Genomic DNA, 18,032 nt, shown 5'->3' on the forward strand with positions numbered 1-18,032 from the left:
AATGTTGATGTGATGACCAGCTCTCAGTGGCTTGATGGGGCCTGGGCCAGTTCCTCTAGGTCTATTATATGAAATCATTTGCTCTCATTTTAAATCTTATTAAGTTTTTTAGCTGATTGAATAATTGGTAGTACTATGCCAACCAGACTGATTACATAATCATGTACATTTATTATCTTCATTCTTGCCGTTTGTTTTTTTTTAAACTATATGTTATTTGAAAGTAACTTTTCTTTTCGTTTGAAGTCCATGATAATAGTAATTTTAAGATGAAATAGTGAGTGATTTGTTAGTTTGATTGAGTCCATATAATCTCCGAACTGGCATATAGCATCACATTTTCTAAACGTGGACCTGAGCAGTGATAAAAAATGTTGGTTAATATTATGTGTTTATGTGCACAGTTGGGTTCTGATGGGATCTTTTTGTAAACAAAAATATTAATCCCAGGAGAGGAAAGAAATGGAAAGTGCAAAAGTCATATCAAAGGTGTTTCTGAGCTCTCACGAACATTTAGCCAGTAAAAAGAACAAAAATCAATCCATATTATGTAGTTAGCCATGTGATGGTGGATACCTGAGTGTATAAAATGTGAAAGTCAGTTCGTTCTTTGCTGATACAGAATAGTGATGTAATATAATCGCTGCTACGTGCTGAACTGAATTGGTAGAGCAGTACCCAGGATAAACCCATGTGGAGTGGTTTAAAATTCAAATGTATGCGTATGATGTTATTGTGATATTAGTGCTAAACTGGGATTAATTGTTCTAAAAACTCTTATCACTGTAGTAGTAACCAAGATAGAATTGATGAGTATATTGTGGAACAATAGAGATTGCATCTCCAATAGTACCGTTTCCCTATTTTAAATTTTGCTTCAATTTAATTTGAATCGTCATTCAATTTGGCTTTTAGGAAAGTCTCAAGCAGGCAAAGAGATGGATTGAAGGTATGTTTAGAGCCTCCCTCAAGCAGGGGGCGTGAGACAAGAGCTCCTGAATCTGTCAAGTTATGTCAGGAGAATTCTTTAAAAAAATCTAGGTTGAACTGAAAATTTCCTAGAAATAACAGCGGGAAGTTTTACTTAGCACCCTGACAAATTGGATTCTGAAGAGTCACCGTTTGTTGCTAGTCAGTAATGGCTCATTCTGATTATTATGAGAAAGGGCTCTGTATCAAACCAGAGTTAAAACAATTTTTTTGAGATTTATGCACTTGACTAGGATGCCTGCTGTACATGAAAAAAGTCATTTGAATTGTTACCAAAATAGACATTATTGATGAGAGTTTATTGAAAATAAGATTTTAATAAATAAATAAAAAATCTATCAGGGCAATGAGTTTATTTATAGAAAGAGAATGTGAAGTTGATGAGGTAAACTAAGATGAAATTCCAGTAGACTTGACTGAAACTTGGAGAAAGTTGTAATGGGCAAGGCTGCAGGCATGTAGAAAATATCCTTGATGAATTATTCAAGGTTTACAGAAAATATGGAAGGAAACATACATCCCATTCCAGAGTAGGTTAAGGCAGCCAGTCATATGTGAGGACAATAAAGTTTGATTTTCCATGCAAAATAGATTGAACCTAATATATCAATAAGGGAGTAGAGAAGAAGGAATATGATTAATTATGAGATGATCATTGTGGTGTAAATACTTACTTATATGTTAGAAGGTATTTGAATCACTATTTAATCATATTCTCTCTAGTTATATTATAGTTCCCTTCTAGTAAAAGGATGCACACAGTTAACTTGGATCTTAGAGAACTTCTGGATTCCATAAATATTGCAGCCAACATAGTGGTCTCTTGGTGGCAAATGTGTTGGTGACCAGGGTGGGTGGTGGTAGTGGAAGGTGACTTCCAATTCAAAGCTATAATGAGGTTGAATCAATAGTCATTTATGTAACTGCATTTCCTGAATGATAGTGAGAATATACGCCCAAGGGTGCCAATGGTATGGTTAACAATCATCTGAGTGGTTAAAAAAGTCCAAATCTCCAATGTAGGACTTCAAAACTGTTCGCAAGGTTGTCTCTCTGCCTTAAGTAGGAATTTTATATAGGTCAGCGGGTACATTTGTACGACTATTTTTATCAATCAGTCATATACCAATGAGTATCTGTGCTTCAGGGGAGTATCCTCATATTTTGTATGCAAATGCAGCCATAGTATTAGTTTTAGGGGAGGTGACCGACAGCTGAGGTCATTTGCACCATTAGGGATGGACAGGAAAGGACATTGGGTGAAGAGAAACCCAGCATTGGCTTAAGTCTACTCTTAGCAAAAGGCACCAAGCTTAATGGCCCATTCGACGAACGGTGTGCTTACTCTGTCACTTTGTCTAATGTGCATTTCTTTAGGAGCAAATGTTTAGTTGAATATTTTGGATTGTTTGTGAAATTTTTTTAACCCTGAGATGTGGGTAAGTGAAATAGTTGTAGCATATAGGTTCTCATTGGAGTGAGTGAAGGGGTGTGTGTTCTCTAATGGCAGCTTTCCTTTGCAGCCTGCCCATGTGAAGGCCTGCTTCCTGGGCTCCTCCCTCACCATCCCCATCTCAGAAGGGAAATTGAATTTAGGCACATGGCAGGGTGTCTGGTTGTGTGAACACCGGGACCGTGCAGGGTCGAGGAAGCTGGTGGTCACCATCAATGGGTGTTTGGGGTCACAACCAGGATCAAGGTCAAGGTCTCCAATGTCACCAGTTTCTCCTCTTGCATCGACCAGCAGTTAAAAAGAGGGGGAAGAGGAGGAAGAGCGGTGTCTTGGAGAGGAGTTCCTCTTGTTGGACTCGAGAAGCCGAAGACTCTTATGAATGCTCCCCTCAAGACTAATTCTTGTTTCTTGTTCATACAGTATGCAGATGAAAAAATAAACCCTCTGGGATCTGTGGAAATAAGGTTGGGGATCATAGATAGACACACATTGAAGATGAAATGTCATGTGTTGCTAAAGGCATTGGTGATGGCCAAGTTCGATAATGTGCCAAGTAAAGAAAGAGTGGTTAAGAATGGTAAATTGATGGTATCAAGCATTGTAAGAGAATGTTTGACTGGTAAGGCTGTTATCCTAGAAGAATTTAGTCATTAGGGGCGGAGGTGTGGAGGTTTTTATGAAATAGATAAATGACAAGGAATATTAAAATATCTCAGATGACGCTGTTGAATAAAGTAATAAGGTCCACAGATTTGAGTTGGGCATGTGATGGTGTCATGGAGATTGGAACATGGGCTGTTGTGAACAGCTCATTTCGGGATCTCTATAATATCAGAGATATTTCATCCCTTTGTGTTCATGAACACAATGGAATGAAATGTCTCTGATATTATGAATTCATGTATTTCTAGTGAAAATATCCACTTCTGACCATGCTGTTGCATATAATTGCTACTTTTGTTTGCAGTTTTCAAATGAAAAAAAAAGTATTTCGTAAGTATACAAAGAGATAAATAAGGTCATTGGCTTGGGATACTCTTATATGATTGAGCAATTAAGTCCTCATTTAATGTAGCCAAATTTCCCTCTTTCGTGTCTCAAACAAGGGTGAGTAACACTGCCAAAATATTCACTATTACTTAGGCACATGCACCACCAATTGTCCACCTGGAGCTGTTTAACATTAAGATGATGGGGCAAGTAATTCAAATAGTGAGCAATTACTAATGTTATATTATTTGGATTTCTGCCTTAAAATTATATCGCATTTAAGAAATTAGGATTTTTTTCATTCTGATGAACACTGAAGCTAAAGTTGCAGCTTGTGTTAATGGCCTTGACTTAAGTACTTTTTATTCCATTTATGTTTGTTGATAATATGAAGTTTGTAATATCTCAATTTTTTTATGTTCCTTAAATGTAGGATGTGTTCTACTAAACAATTGATATTATTCTATTTTTTTATGTTCTATTTTTTATGTTCTATTTTTTTATGGATATTATTATGTTATGTTCTATAATATTATGGATAAGAGTCCATATTTTGAACTTTCCTTTGTTATGGAAAATTGGAAATTCACACAGCCTTGAGAATGCTTTTGTACTGTCTTGGTATTCAGGTCTTCCACATTTTGAGCTAACCATACAGATGAAATGACTGATGATTATTCAAGGTTCACATTAAAGTTGCACTGACAGCTAGTAAGAGTCGCAATTGAAATCTGATAAAATCGTTCTCTACCACTCAGACAGATAATGGAGAACTTCTTTCTTTTGGAGAGGAAGAGGCATCAAATTTATCAATACATGAAATATGAGTACAAAATATGATAACCCCCAGTTTCTTTAACTGTTGGTTGAGAACATCTAAGAAGCAATTAATTTGCGCTGATGTCACCAATGTTATTAGTTATTTTTATGTTGATGTATGTTGGGTGAATTATGTATTTCAATGTATTTTCTGATCATGCCCACCTAGAAATTCCATTCAGGTATACATATTTTGGTTCACGATAGATTGGAACTAACACAAACAGTGTATCCATGTGGAGTTCAGCAAGGCGTACAGAAATGGTAATTGGTTGGAATATAAATCAATCATGTACATTGACAAAATAAATGCTATTTTTTAAAAATGGTTTTGTGTGTACCTTAAGTATGACTTTCTATATGGTGCTGACAACTGTCCAACAATATTGACTAAGAAAATATCCTTCAATTAAGCACGAGGGAGTTAATTGCTAAGGCAGAGTGCCTCCAGTGAGGCCTGAAGGATATATTTGTCGTCTTGTTGAGTAATTCCTTGATATTAACACATATTTAATGGTGCATGCATACATTTTCTTGTCTTTTTGATGAGTAATCCTTTCCTCATTGTTATTTCTCAGAAAGTATTTTCATCTTCACTAATGCTTATGTGGAATTGGCTAGAATAACTTTTCATCTCTTCTGAGTTATTGTTTTATCACCAATGCTGTTGTTATATTTGATCTTTGCAATGTTTTGAATTCAGTATGGCAGTATCTGGGTTTTTTTATATAAATGGATTTGAAACTGGACCATTTGTTAAATTGTATGGACCATTTGGTTGGTTATTTTGACCACATATTGGAGTCATATGATAATTTTAATAATTGAAATTTATTTTTTCTTTTTTGCATTCCTGAATGCAAAGATTCATTTATTGTGAATAAGATGAAGGATTTCATTTTGCGCACAATTAAATATGATGCACCTTCATCTATTCACATCTAGGTTTGAATATGTTTGTATTGTATTGTTTCGTTGTTCAGTAAAGGCCTGACAGCAAAGGTATGAAGAAATTTAAACATTTCTGAAGCACAATTCGGATGATAATTTCAATTATTATGATGAAATATCCACATTTTAGTTGGAAATACAGTACAGATGCTAACCAGCAGGCGGCATTTATTAGATACTGTGTCAGTTTGTCAAATCATTTAGTTATATAATTTAAATTTTTTCTTCAGTTATTAAATTACAGCAGTTGTAATTGATATTTTTTATATTTAAATTATTGTATGTCTTTCATAAAGTCTACTTTGGTCCAGTATTTTCTCTTCAAGTGTCTTTGTTAATTAAATAAAACTCATGTTATTAAATTAATTCTTAAAATAAATTAAAATGATGAGACAATATTAAAAATGACAGCAATGCATAGAGTAATTATATTTTGTCACACCTTAAGCATGTTTATTAGTCTGTGGTAGCTTTCTATGGAATAATTCTGTTGTAATTTTTATTGCAATTTAATTTGGAAAATGGAAAGCTGATAAATTTGTGTGTTTTTATGCCTTTGAATAGCACGCTATTAAAGACTGAGTTATTGAGATAAAAATGTATGAACTTGAATAAGGGAATATGAGTGAATTGGAAAAAAAGTTGTCACCTAAACAGAGCTTATATCATTGAGTCATAAAGCTTTATTCCTATTGACATTCACAAATGGCTTTACCTTATTTCAATGTTCCTTGATCTTCCTTGCTGCAGTATGGGGGCAATTTAATGATTGTGATAAAGTGATAAAGACCTTTTATGGGAAGCTATCATTCTCTCCATTCAATATATCTCTAAGTGACACCACTTAGGAAAGTTAGCGAAGGAATTACCATAAAACTGCCATAATCTATTTTACATCTATTTTGATTGTAAATTTGAGCCTCTGCATTCCTGATTTTTGTCAAATTCCCCAATTTGAAATGGACTAAAATGCCAACATATGGGTATAGTTAGAAGACCCTCCAAGGAATATGTTGTTACTAGATATGGAATTAGAGCGTTATAGCAGTGAACTGGGATTACATTTAAATTAAGTCAATGGATAATATTTAAACTGATTATTGAGATTACATTAAAACCTATGTTCAATACCTCTGTTGCCTCTGGTATGGTATATATTTTAGTCACTTTTCTAATGTTTCTTGGAAGTCTGCAGATATAAATCACCACATCACTTTCATGACTGAGGTAATTTTAATTGCTTTGTATTTTATTATTACAAGCAATCTCTAACCCAGGTTTATACATATTTTATTTTATAGTCAAAGATCTTTTTTGGCTTACTTTATCTTACTCACTTTTTCTTAATCTTACACTCCAAGGGTATTTGTAGAAAATTGTACGAGTCAGAACATTAATAGGGACAGGCATCTGCTTGACATCTATGCTGGTACAAGTGATCAGTCAAGTTTTATGAACAGGAAGAAGATTAGCCACCTGAAACAGTCTCTCTTTTTCTCAATTTCACTCTTGCTAATGAAAGTAGTTGATGGAAAAGCCCTGAGAAAGGCATTTCACCAAACCTGAGATTTGCTCAAGTCTATGTGCAAAGTATGTTGCAAACTCATGGACATTTTGATTCAAGTGTCATCTTGATTGGGGTTAAATCACCCTCTTATGATCTTTTACAAGTTTTTTACATTTTTTTCTTGCCCTTGTGTTTACACATTCTTTGGGATACATAAATGATTTAATGATAAGGGGAAAGATGATCTAAGAGGGTAATAACCAAGTGGTTAATGGGAATAGCAGTTGGCTGGTGAATGGATGGTTCCAGGTTCAAATTCAAATGAATCTGGACATTTTAAAAAACTATGTTATGTGATTTCTATTGATACTTACCAAATTGGAAGTCATCCATTGGCATAGGAAACTGTTCCATGCTGTAATGTGTGCGATCTTCAAATTTGTTCGGTTGTAGCTGATAACAATTATGATGGTATGCTCAGCTTTACTTAAAGCATTTTAGGTTTAGAGGTGTTGTTAGGTCTGCTTCAGCTTATGTTTATTACAATGAAAAACAAAATTCAAAACAAATCCCATTTCGATGCAAACCTAATGGAATTCAAGCAAAGAATCAAAGCAAATTTGAAGTCAGCACTAACATCATATATGACCCAGCATTGCGCCGTCCAAAATAATTGTCATAAAATATTCATAGTCTGATAAACTTTCTTAGAATGAACTTCTCATGCTGTCCTTATCACTTGCAGGCCATTGTCGCACAGTCAACCCAGTGATGGTTTTTGGACTTGCATCCTTAAATCTTCCTAAGAGTAATTTTTTAGTATTCTATGCATCACTCCTAACTTACTCCTCTTTCTTCTATTCTGCAAACTCTGATTTCAGAATACCCAACATGTCTGTGATGCTATCTGAACTTCAATGCCTACTGAGTACATATCTTGCTGCCTTTTGTTGCACTTTTTCTATCTTTTAAATGTGTCGCACCTCGAGTGGGTCCAATATTTTGGATTAGTACTCCAGGATAGAGTGAACATAAACAAGCATCCAATGTACTCCAGGATAGAGTACATTAGATGCTTTCGACATCACACTATCCACTTCTGAATTCCCTAGTTAATTAAACGTAAATATTTTCAATTATTGTTACTTTGGACTAATTATGTAAACAAAGTGCAAATATTCTGATGTGCTATTTTTATTTTAAACGTTATATGCACCTTCTTATGTTAATGTGCATATTATTTTTTATTACCTTGTTGCAAAGAAATTAATGCCATTTTGGAGTATCAGAGTAATTAACTAGCTCTATCCGTCCTTATGCAGATAATGCAGTCTGAGTTCATGCAAATGATGAGTTGAAATAATAATTGTTCTAACTCAAATTGGGTTTTGTATTAGCAGCTGGACAAGTGACTTGACTCACCTTTAATTCCATTTCTCATTAAATTTGTATCTTACTCTTATACCGGAGTGAGAGATTTTAGGTGATACTGTTAATCATGGAAAGCATCATTCTTATCAGGTGAACTTATAGGTTTTCTTGATGAGTTCATTTGGGAGGAAGGCATATGGAAGGAACTGTGGTAGGGGAGGGTAGAAGTGAGGTGGCAGTCACACAGAATGAACAAATGATGGGAGTAACACTCCAAAGCGAGCAAATTTGTTGAGTGAACTACAATGGAAGAAGTTCATGGAATTTAGTTAAGATAGGTAGTTTTGGGACATACATATGTAAGTACTTTAACATGGGTAATTTTAAGGGATGGGAAACGAAGAAATAATGGAAAAATCAGATGATGAATTTTTCATTTGAAAGAATCATTTGTATATCCTTTGTCACATCATGAAAGTACTTCATAGCTCCTCTTGAAATTGCATCAACTTAAATAAAGTCACCAATACCATATTTATACATTTAATTCCTTTTTATGAATTATCAGAATGGACATTGATTTAAAAAATAAATAAACACTTGTCATTTCGTTGGGATTCTTGCCAGTGGTATTTTCCCCTGAAATATAAAATATTTCTCTGCTAACATTATATTTTGTTCAATTTTATTTAATTTTGTGAACATCATACAAATTTTACTACGAATATTTTAACAAAATTTTCTTGAAGATATTCATCAAATCAGAATCTAAGGATGTTGGTATTTCAAACTAGATAGTCTACATCCTGAATTTTAATTGTAGTATCTAATTACCCCTAAGATCAGGAAATATTTTATGAATTTTCTTTCTTGGCAATTACCCTTTTTTGGTTTTGTATTTATCAGTATAGGGATAATTTATTTTATAATTTTGATCCCATAGTATTGCATTGAGTTACTTCCTTTAGATATCATGTACTGTAAAACTTTTGTTCAGGTTTTTAACATGTATGAAGGCAAGGTAGTACTAAGAGTTAACTTTGTCACAATGGATGAATGTAAATGTCACAAGTACACATTATTCTGCCAGCAAAAATTCTCAAGATAAATTTCTCATTTTCTGGTCTTGTGGATGATAACAGTGTTTATATTGATCCTATGGAAATGTTGGGAACCATAGGAATTTGACCCAACCTGAAGTGTGTGAAGCAATTCTAGTTATGTTAATATAGTTTTTACTGTAATTAGTCTTAAAAAGGACTATGGCTGAAAAGAAGAGTATTGTAGTGAATCTTAGTCAGAGCACACCAGGGGGCTACTATGAACTGGGGGATTCACTTTGCCTGGTGTAGTTTTATGCTAGTTTCACATACGATGTGATTATGAGCCTGAGAATTGGTGTGATAATTTTAGGGGTTGCAGCTTTATCCGTTACCAGAAGTTTCTTGTATATGAAAATTTTCACGTTCATTTGCTCTGAAAATGGCATTGGCCAATGGTGAGCTGACAAATAGCAGTCAAAAAAGTATGCATAAATTTATCAGAAATAGGAAAATATATGTATATTTAATTATTATTAATTCAGTAAAAGTTGTTTACTTAGTACCAAGTTATCATGTTTGAAATCATTTAGTAATGGGTAGAGTAAGGAATAAAGATACCTTCTCAGAAGAGAAAATGTAGGTCAACATTCATTTTCAGAAAGAGCAAATCAGGTAAAATTAACTATAATCGGACAGAATTAAATGCCATTTATATGGTTGATCATATAAATTTAACTTAAAGGACATTTTGTGGGTATTTGGGGAACTAGGGTATGATTCTTGATGGCCACAGCCCACTAGTAGTAGTTTTCAGGGGAGGCGACCGACAGCTAAGGTCATTTGCGCCATAGGGGATGGACAGGAAAGGATGAAGGGTGGAGAGAAACCCGACGTCGGCATTAGCCTACTCTTTACAAAAGGTGCCAAGGGGTCCGCAGCTTAATGTCCCATCCGACGGACGGCGTACTCACTCACAGTGCCCTCCACAAATCACCTCAAGTAGGGATCGAGATACCACTGAAAAATATTCAACATTGCCGGGATTTGAACCCGGGCCCTCTGGGTGGGAAGCCAGTACGTTAGCCCCCACCCCATCTCGATCCCCTTCAGCCCACTGAAATGCATAGATCTACGAAGAAAACAATGAAAAGTTCTTATATTGTTTATGACAAATTAGCATACACAATGTATGTTTGTCATCTGATGTATTAGTTTTTAAATATAGCAAAAATTTCCATGTCAATATGAGAGGAGGATGGAAAAATTAACTATATTGTATCTGCCAGTGCTGCAGGTAAAAATTATAGCTATTATGTTTTATCTTTGGGAGAGGCCATATGTTGTAGGCTTCTATACTTATTTTGACAGATAAATAGAAAGTTTTGGTGAGCCTAGGAAAGGATATCTGTATTTCAGCATTCCAATCGGAGGAATGGTTGTGTCTTTCACAATGGTGTTGCTTATCAGTCATTACTGTACTCAGTTCATTGGATAAGGAATAAGTACACAAAGAGTCCACATGAAGGAGATGATAGATCTCATAAAAGAATGCAGGAAATAGCTATAAATTTCTGTCTCTGTCAATTAAATAAAATACAAAATGAAACAAACAAACTAAAATGGACTGAAGACAAAGTTAGAGATAACGAGGAAAATGTAGCTAAGAAAAACCCTGGAAAATTTTATTCATTCAAAGGCAATCCAAGGTGAAAAGAGAATTAAAAAAATATTTTTAGCAAGACTACTGGAAAAATAGTAATTGGTGAAGAGGAGTTACAATTGAGATGGAAAGAATAAAAGACAATGTAGGTCAGCATTTAAAAAATAATTGTTAAGGACAAGTATGAAATAATATTCTGAAAATAGAACAAAGAGTTCCAGATGAAGAAATGGGATAAATGGTAGACAATAGAATTTCCCCAAGTAGGAAAAACATAGTATAGCTCCAGGGCTGGATCTAAAACAGAAGGAAACTACTCGGGACAAAGAAGCACTTCATGTGAAAAGCTAAATGTTAATATGTAAAGGAATCAGCGCAGATATTATATAGTATGTTATTAAAAACCTATGCATAGGTAATAACATTCATCAGGGTCATGGTGGAAAAAGAAAAAATTAGAGGTTTTGAAATGTGCTGCAAACTAATGTTAAAGATACTCTGGATAGGTAAGCTAAAAGGTTATAGAGCAAGTGGCAGAAAAGTATACGTTAACTGAAGCTTTAGGAATTAGCAGATGCAGGCTAGGAGAACATCTGAGGAGGTATGAGATTGTTGTGTAAATCTGACTGAGGGAAAAAAGATGGCATGATCTATTGACTGTGAGTTTTTCAAGTGATGGTTTTACAGCCATTATTGATTTTTTCTGAAACTCTAAACTGATATTTTGAACATCAACAGGAGTGAGAACTTGACACCGGAGAAGACTAAGAGTATTGAAGGTCTGACCATATTCAAGTGGCAAAGTCAGACTTGGCCACAGGCAGTACATTTTTAGTGTTATCTTCTCTGGTGTCAAGTAAACCAAAATATCAGTATAGAGTTCCTCAAACAATCCATATTAGCTACAGGATCATCAACTTAAAAAGTGATTGAAGGAAGAATATAAATAACCATAAAAGAGAGAGGGTGGAACAGAGAACCCCTTAGAAGGAGATGAAACATGTGACCAACGAACTCCTTTTGAAATATATCAGACTCTTTGACTTAGTATCCTTTTCACATTGCAGTAAAATTTTTATCTATGCTATGAATGTTTTGGTTAAACTCATGGACACATTGTTGCTAGTGATAGCCTTATTTTCCCTGGGGATCATTCTTATATTTTTAATATCTCACTTAAGGTCACCCACAGGTGTTTTGCCATTACATAACTTGGGTATCATTACAGTCATTCTATAACCACCACAGTTGTTAAAGTAATTTGGATTATCATTGGTTCCATATTATTTTAATTCTTGTTCAGCATTTAAAGGTACCCTTATAGTAATATTTCATTGCTAAGACAGTATGAACCATTAATAATGAAAAGGTTTAGTATTGAAAGTTAAGAAATATATGCTGCATAAAATAATGTGAATCAACTATGCACATATTTAATCGTCGCAATACAATAGGTCTGCATAGTTATTACAAGATAGTTTTGGAGAATGGATATTGTCACTTTTCCTTCACCCGTAATTACTAACCATGCCAATCATATGTTTTTGCAAAATAATAACTTAAATAACCCAACCTCAAATTTAATGCTTTCAACATGCCAGCCAAGATGTGGAAAAGCTGCTGCTACATTGAAAATATGACCGAACGAAGTTTTAAAGGTGGATCAGGAGGCCCACAGGACTCAGACCACTTAGCGTGGTATAAATCCATCTGAAAATCTTTCCTAATTGCTTCAGGTGGTGAGACTTAATTCTAGTGTTACGTCCCTTGCTGGAGGAGTCAGCGTTAATCGCTTTTGGCAGCGAGGCTTGTTTTAGCCAGAATGATGCCACTAGTGAGATGATCGTAACAGCCCCTCGAGTAATTAGGAATTGTCAAGCATGAGTTATGAATGTAAAAGGTGTTTAAGGGATGTTTAAATATCAATATTACTGCAACAATTTCAGAGCGTAAAAAAATCATTCGCCTTGACTGGGATTCGAACCCAGATCCCTCAATGCACATTAGCGGATGACTCCGTTAAAAGTTACTGTTGCGGCATCTCCCGCAGTTTCTTTGGAATTAATCAATATTACTGTTGCCGAACTTGATTGAAGCATGTATTTCATCAGGTGATAATTAAGCAATTTTGTTAAGATGAATGGTGGAGTTATCTTATGTTGACTGTCTGCGTAGAATGAATGCCCTCGTTTAAACTTCTGAGAATTTCGATATGTGCATGTGGAATGAGACATTTTAAAATTCACCTCTTTTGATTGAATTATATACAGAGCTAAAGAAATATGGCTTCATCTTCATAAATCATGTGGCTTCATCAATCATATATGGAGGTGATGAAGATGATTTAACCAATTACCACTCCATTTCCATGTTAAACATGTTTTTGGTAAAATTTTTGAAGCTATAATGAATGATCAAATGTGTGATTTTTTTAGTCAAATAAACTTTTCCAAATCACAGTATGGCTTTCGATCTGGGACATCTACAATTTTGGCCGTCCATAGTTAATTATGTCATCAAAGCATTTGGAGAGAAGGAATCAGTCCCTGTGACACTGTGATCTTAGTAAGGCTTTCGACTGTGTTAATCATTCAATATTACTATCAAAGCTAGAATATTATGGTGTTAAGGGTGTTGTACTGAAACTAATGAAGTCATATTTGGATGATCGCCACCAATTGGTTAAACTTGATGGCTGTCAATCTGCAACTCTTAAATCTCATCAGCCGGCCTCGGTGGCGGGGGGGCAGTCGTATTTCCGAGCATCTAAAGCCGCCTTTTCATACCCGTGCGAAGTTTTGGAGCTGAAGCTGAAGAAAATTATTGAAAAGAAGCAGTTTAAACTATCACGAAGTCTCAGCATTTCAAAAATAGTCGAATGGTTTAGTAGAGTTTCACGGAGTTAATTTATATCCATTTTAATATCATCAGTAATAGAAATGCAGTCTTCTGCACCTTCTTAATTTTGTAAATTATCTCATGAAGAATAGTAACTTTAAAATAGTCAATATGAGTACGTATATGCTGGATATATAGTATAAACACATAGGAGGAGAAAGATTCCACTTCAATTTTGTCTCGACATAAGTAGTAGTTTTTGGGGGAGGCGACCAACAGCTGAGGTCATTTGCGCCGTTAGAGATGGACACGAAAGGAGGAAGGGTGGAGAGAAACCCGACGTCGGTATTAGCCTACTTTTAACGAAAGGCACCAAGGGCAGCTTATCGTCCCATCAGACGGGCGGCGTGCTCACTCAAAGTCCTCGCCCCTAAGCACCTCAATTAAGGATTGGGATACCACTGAAAAATATCTGCCACCTTCAGAACTCGAACCCGGGCTCTCTGGGTGGGAAACGAGCACGTTAGCTACCGCACAATCCTGATTCTCCGTCTGGACATAAATACGTACACTTTGAATAAATAAGAATGGTTTTTGCTCGTAATAAATGAAACAAAAGTCTTTTCGCTTCACTTTGAATGTACGTATGCTTAAAATAAAATTACGGCGATTTATCGTGAGTTCCTCGCCTTTTTCAAGTGGATGATATTTTTACGTGGCGCTTGCCTCAACAACAGTTCCAGCTCCTCGTATAATTGCAGCTTTGGATCCTAAAACTGTCCGCAAGAAAATCCTTGTGCTCACAAAAATGATTAATCATCACATTAACCTGACGTTCGTCCACCTTGTGAGCTCTTTTTGTTTTTTCCCCAGAAAATATGCAAATCAGCGATGACCCAGAAAGCCGGTTCGATGTTCAAATATATTTTAATTGATAAACTACATTATAATACATTAAATTTAATGAAAACTTTGGTACTATAACATTTCCGATAGGTGTCATAGCCGATTATCTCCATTTTCATTTATTTTACTCCGCTGATACTTTAAGCGACGAATTATCATCTTGGCCCTCCGTGCCTTCGGTTGAATGTCTTGAGTTTTGGTACGTGTAAATGCAACGATTGCAATACCATAGAACCAAAAGAAATTTTTACCAGCTGTTCTGAAAATAATCTCGTCTGTACCCATGAAACTGTGGTTTAGTTAAAGGCCAGACCTTCACGTACGGCCTCCAATATTCAGAATCGGTGTTTGTTGTGTGTTGACTAGTTTTCTGTGAGACAAAGCTCACTTAAATTTAGCCGATGTTATGTGTAGCCTCGGATTGCAGAATAGCCAGGAAATGGATCTGCTGACAAAAGATAAGCATAACTCAGTTGATTGGGTCATGGTAAAGCTGTATCAAAGGAAAGGCACATGTCAGATACGATTATATTCTAGGTGTGGATTTATTTTTCGTTATTATTTCAAACCTTGTTTTGATCCTCGGGAAGGTACTTAAAATGCTCTAGATCTGGAATAATTGTATTTTTCCAACTTTGACATTATATTTTGGTAGATACTCTTTTAAATGAAATGTTACCCGAAGAATGGGACTATTGGCGCCGCAAACATGGGATTTTTCACAAAGGCTCCATGAATGGTAATGCTGAAGTGGGTATAGTATCGTGGTAAAATCCTGCAGTGGAAGTGAAGAGCTTCCAATAGTAAGTATAATGAAACAGTCATTGTGGTGGGGACAGCAACAAATTCACAGCTATCGTAGTGGCTCAAGTTTACATGTCAACAGTAAACTACGATGATGACTAAGTGGAGGTAGTGTGTAGCCTTATCATCGAAGAAAGAAAAAATTTTAAAGTTAAATAATATATAATTACACTCTCAGGCTGGAGTGCATTCGAAGAAGGCCCGGAAGGGAAAAGCAATAAGATATTTAGGCCATGGGAAGCAAATATATGAAAGAGGAGAAAGGCTCTTGGAGTTCTGCGAACAATGCAAAGTAGTTGTAGGAAACACGCTCTTGCAACCATCAAGACAATACAAGTGGAAGATCCCAAAGCATGTATGAAAATATCAACCTTACATTAATATTCGTGAAGGGTTTAGGGATCAAATAAAGGCTAAAAGAGCTGCAAGAGGCCACAATGTAGTGCTAATGAATTGAGATCTATAATTAAAGAAGCTGAAAATGAGAGCGAACACTCAATCGGTGTTAGACTGTTTGAAGAACACTGAGACGCGGTTGGTTTTCCGGCAGAAATTGGAAAGATGTGGCAACTCAGGATCAATTGAAGTTCGAGTCAGGAGGAAGGGAGGAGTCTGGAGGAAATTCTAGATTTTTAAGAGGCTCGAGGAAAACTTTAGGCCAAAGGAAGCCTTTGAAAAGGAACTTATGGGTGCCTTACTAAATACTGGACTTAATGGAGGGAAGATAAACGTGAAAAATTCTCGGACTGAAGAAGGACAGATATGCTAGGAATGAAATTAACCGAAAAGTAATAAGGGAGAGGAGATAGAGTAGAGACTGGAATAAGTGCAGGGTAACCTTGTGCAGCACTGTGCTCGGGGGAAATGTCAGCCAGCTTACAGAACCGTGAAAGATCATTTGAATGAATTCAGAGAAAATGACAAGAGCATTCGAGATGACAATGGCGAAATTCTTACTGGAGCTGAGGAAATAGTAAAGAGATGGAAAGTGTATTTGGTGAACATTTATGATTGAAAAGAAATGATGGTTTTGAAATGACCTTTTTTTTAATTTGACGCTGTAGCAAAGGCGAGGGCGAACAAGTCTCCAAGGATCGGCGATATATCCTTGGGGCTAGTAAAATAATTAGATATACGAATTTTAAATCTATGCAATCTCTTATGTGCATGAGAGGAGAAATACCCATGGACATTAAGAAAATGTAATCTCTCCATTACCAAAAAAGAATAAGGCAGGAAAATGTGAATACTTCCGAAAAATCAGTCCAACGACCAAATTTTGAAGAAGTAGACGAACGAGAGAAGCTAATATCACTCTCAGACTCGTCGAGAAGAGACTACCAATTGACAAATATCATAGAGCCTTGATTGAATGAAATGAAGAAGATCTTATGGGGATGCCGGAGACAAAATGTGGAGAATGGAATGATAATGGTCAACTTCAAGGTAAACGGAATTAACTCTGAGTTATTAAGGGCTTGGTAGGGAAGAAACTCACAAAGTATGACTACTGAAAGATACAACAGAGCAAGTAGAGGTGTTTGAATATTTGGAAAAAAAGGGTTAATAATCATGAAAGAAGTGAGAAGTGTATAGTAGGCATAACATGAACGGTGAAGCAGGCTTTCTTTCAGAAGAAGCATCTAATAACAGCAAAGAGTACTGGCAAAGACTTAAGGAAGCGATTCCTTAAGAGATATATGTTATATGCTTTGCTATATCGTATAAAACCAGTAATAACTCGAAGGTCGGTTTGGTAGGTGATGGTAGAGTTCACCCAGTTTAAGTACGACAGCGTGTGAAATTCACAGATCAGGGTAGGAGTTCCTTTCCCTGTGCCGGTTATGGTTTCCTAGGAAGATCTGGTACCCGAAAAATCACAAAGCTTGGGTGCCCAGAGTGTCTTGCCCAGGAATCGAGCCCGGGACTCTCAGGTCAGTAGTCCAACGCTCTACCCCCTGGACTACCGTGACCCACGCTATATTGTACAGTTTATGATATATGTTGTTGAGTCCACTAATCCACGGTTGTATGATTCGGACGATAGGAGCCGCAGAACAAAAGAGGATTGGAGGCGTTGGCAATGTAGTGCTGCAGAAGAATACTAAAAGAGCGGGTGAAGAGAAGGCACTGCATACTAACCCTCGATTTGATAACCTAATGATGTAAGGCCTAGTGTACCTCCAATGTGCCTAATTCAACGGCTAGGCCTAGTCAGATGTTTAGATTTGCAATTCTTATTAAGTTAATATTTTTATTGAGTTAAACTGTGTGACGGCATATTAAAATGTGACTTTACGGGCTTAAAATGTAATTTCCTCGCCACATAATACTTTCTGTGTCAGCTGGGGTCCTATTTGTAACTCTGAATTCTTACGCACGGAACTCTGGAAGCGAATTATTTTAAGTTCAAATAGTAGTTTTGCTGGGAAAGTGATTCCTCTCACTGATTTTGACTGATAACGTAATACCTTAACCCGTTTTAATTTATGTTGCTATAGACATCTCCGGCCTCTGATATGTGGTCATTCTCAAAGTGTTTAATCTGAAATACTTGTGAGTTTTTAGGATGGATACATGAATGAATTCGATGAGGTTCGAGCATTTCATGCCAGTATTAATTAAGACATAAATCTGTTCCCATCGGGCTAAGCTCAAGATGTCAATGATGGAAGAGACTACTTCTAATGCATAAAATCT

General features: G+C 35.9%; 1 protein-coding gene across 1 annotated transcript in view; it reads left to right on the forward strand.

Annotated features, from left to right (window-relative positions):
* LOC139695614 (UPF0047 protein YjbQ-like) overlaps nt 1–5,859 on the forward strand; it is a 34,930-nt gene extending 29,071 nt beyond the window's left edge. Inside the window, exon 5 of the mRNA XM_071594416.1 lies at nt 2,514–5,859. Coding sequence (XP_071450517.1) covers nt 2,514–2,741 — 228 coding nt within the window. The 3' untranslated portion in view covers nt 2,742–5,859. The remainder of the gene's footprint in view (nt 1–2,513) is intronic.
* The last annotated feature ends 12,173 nt before the right edge of the window (nt 5,860–18,032 follow it).

Source organism: Hetaerina americana, unplaced genomic scaffold (genome assembly GCF_022747635.1).
Source record: "Hetaerina americana unplaced genomic scaffold, ioHetAmer1.1.p SCAF_60, whole genome shotgun sequence".
Classification (NCBI taxonomy): domain Eukaryota; kingdom Metazoa; phylum Arthropoda; class Insecta; order Odonata; family Calopterygidae; genus Hetaerina; species Hetaerina americana.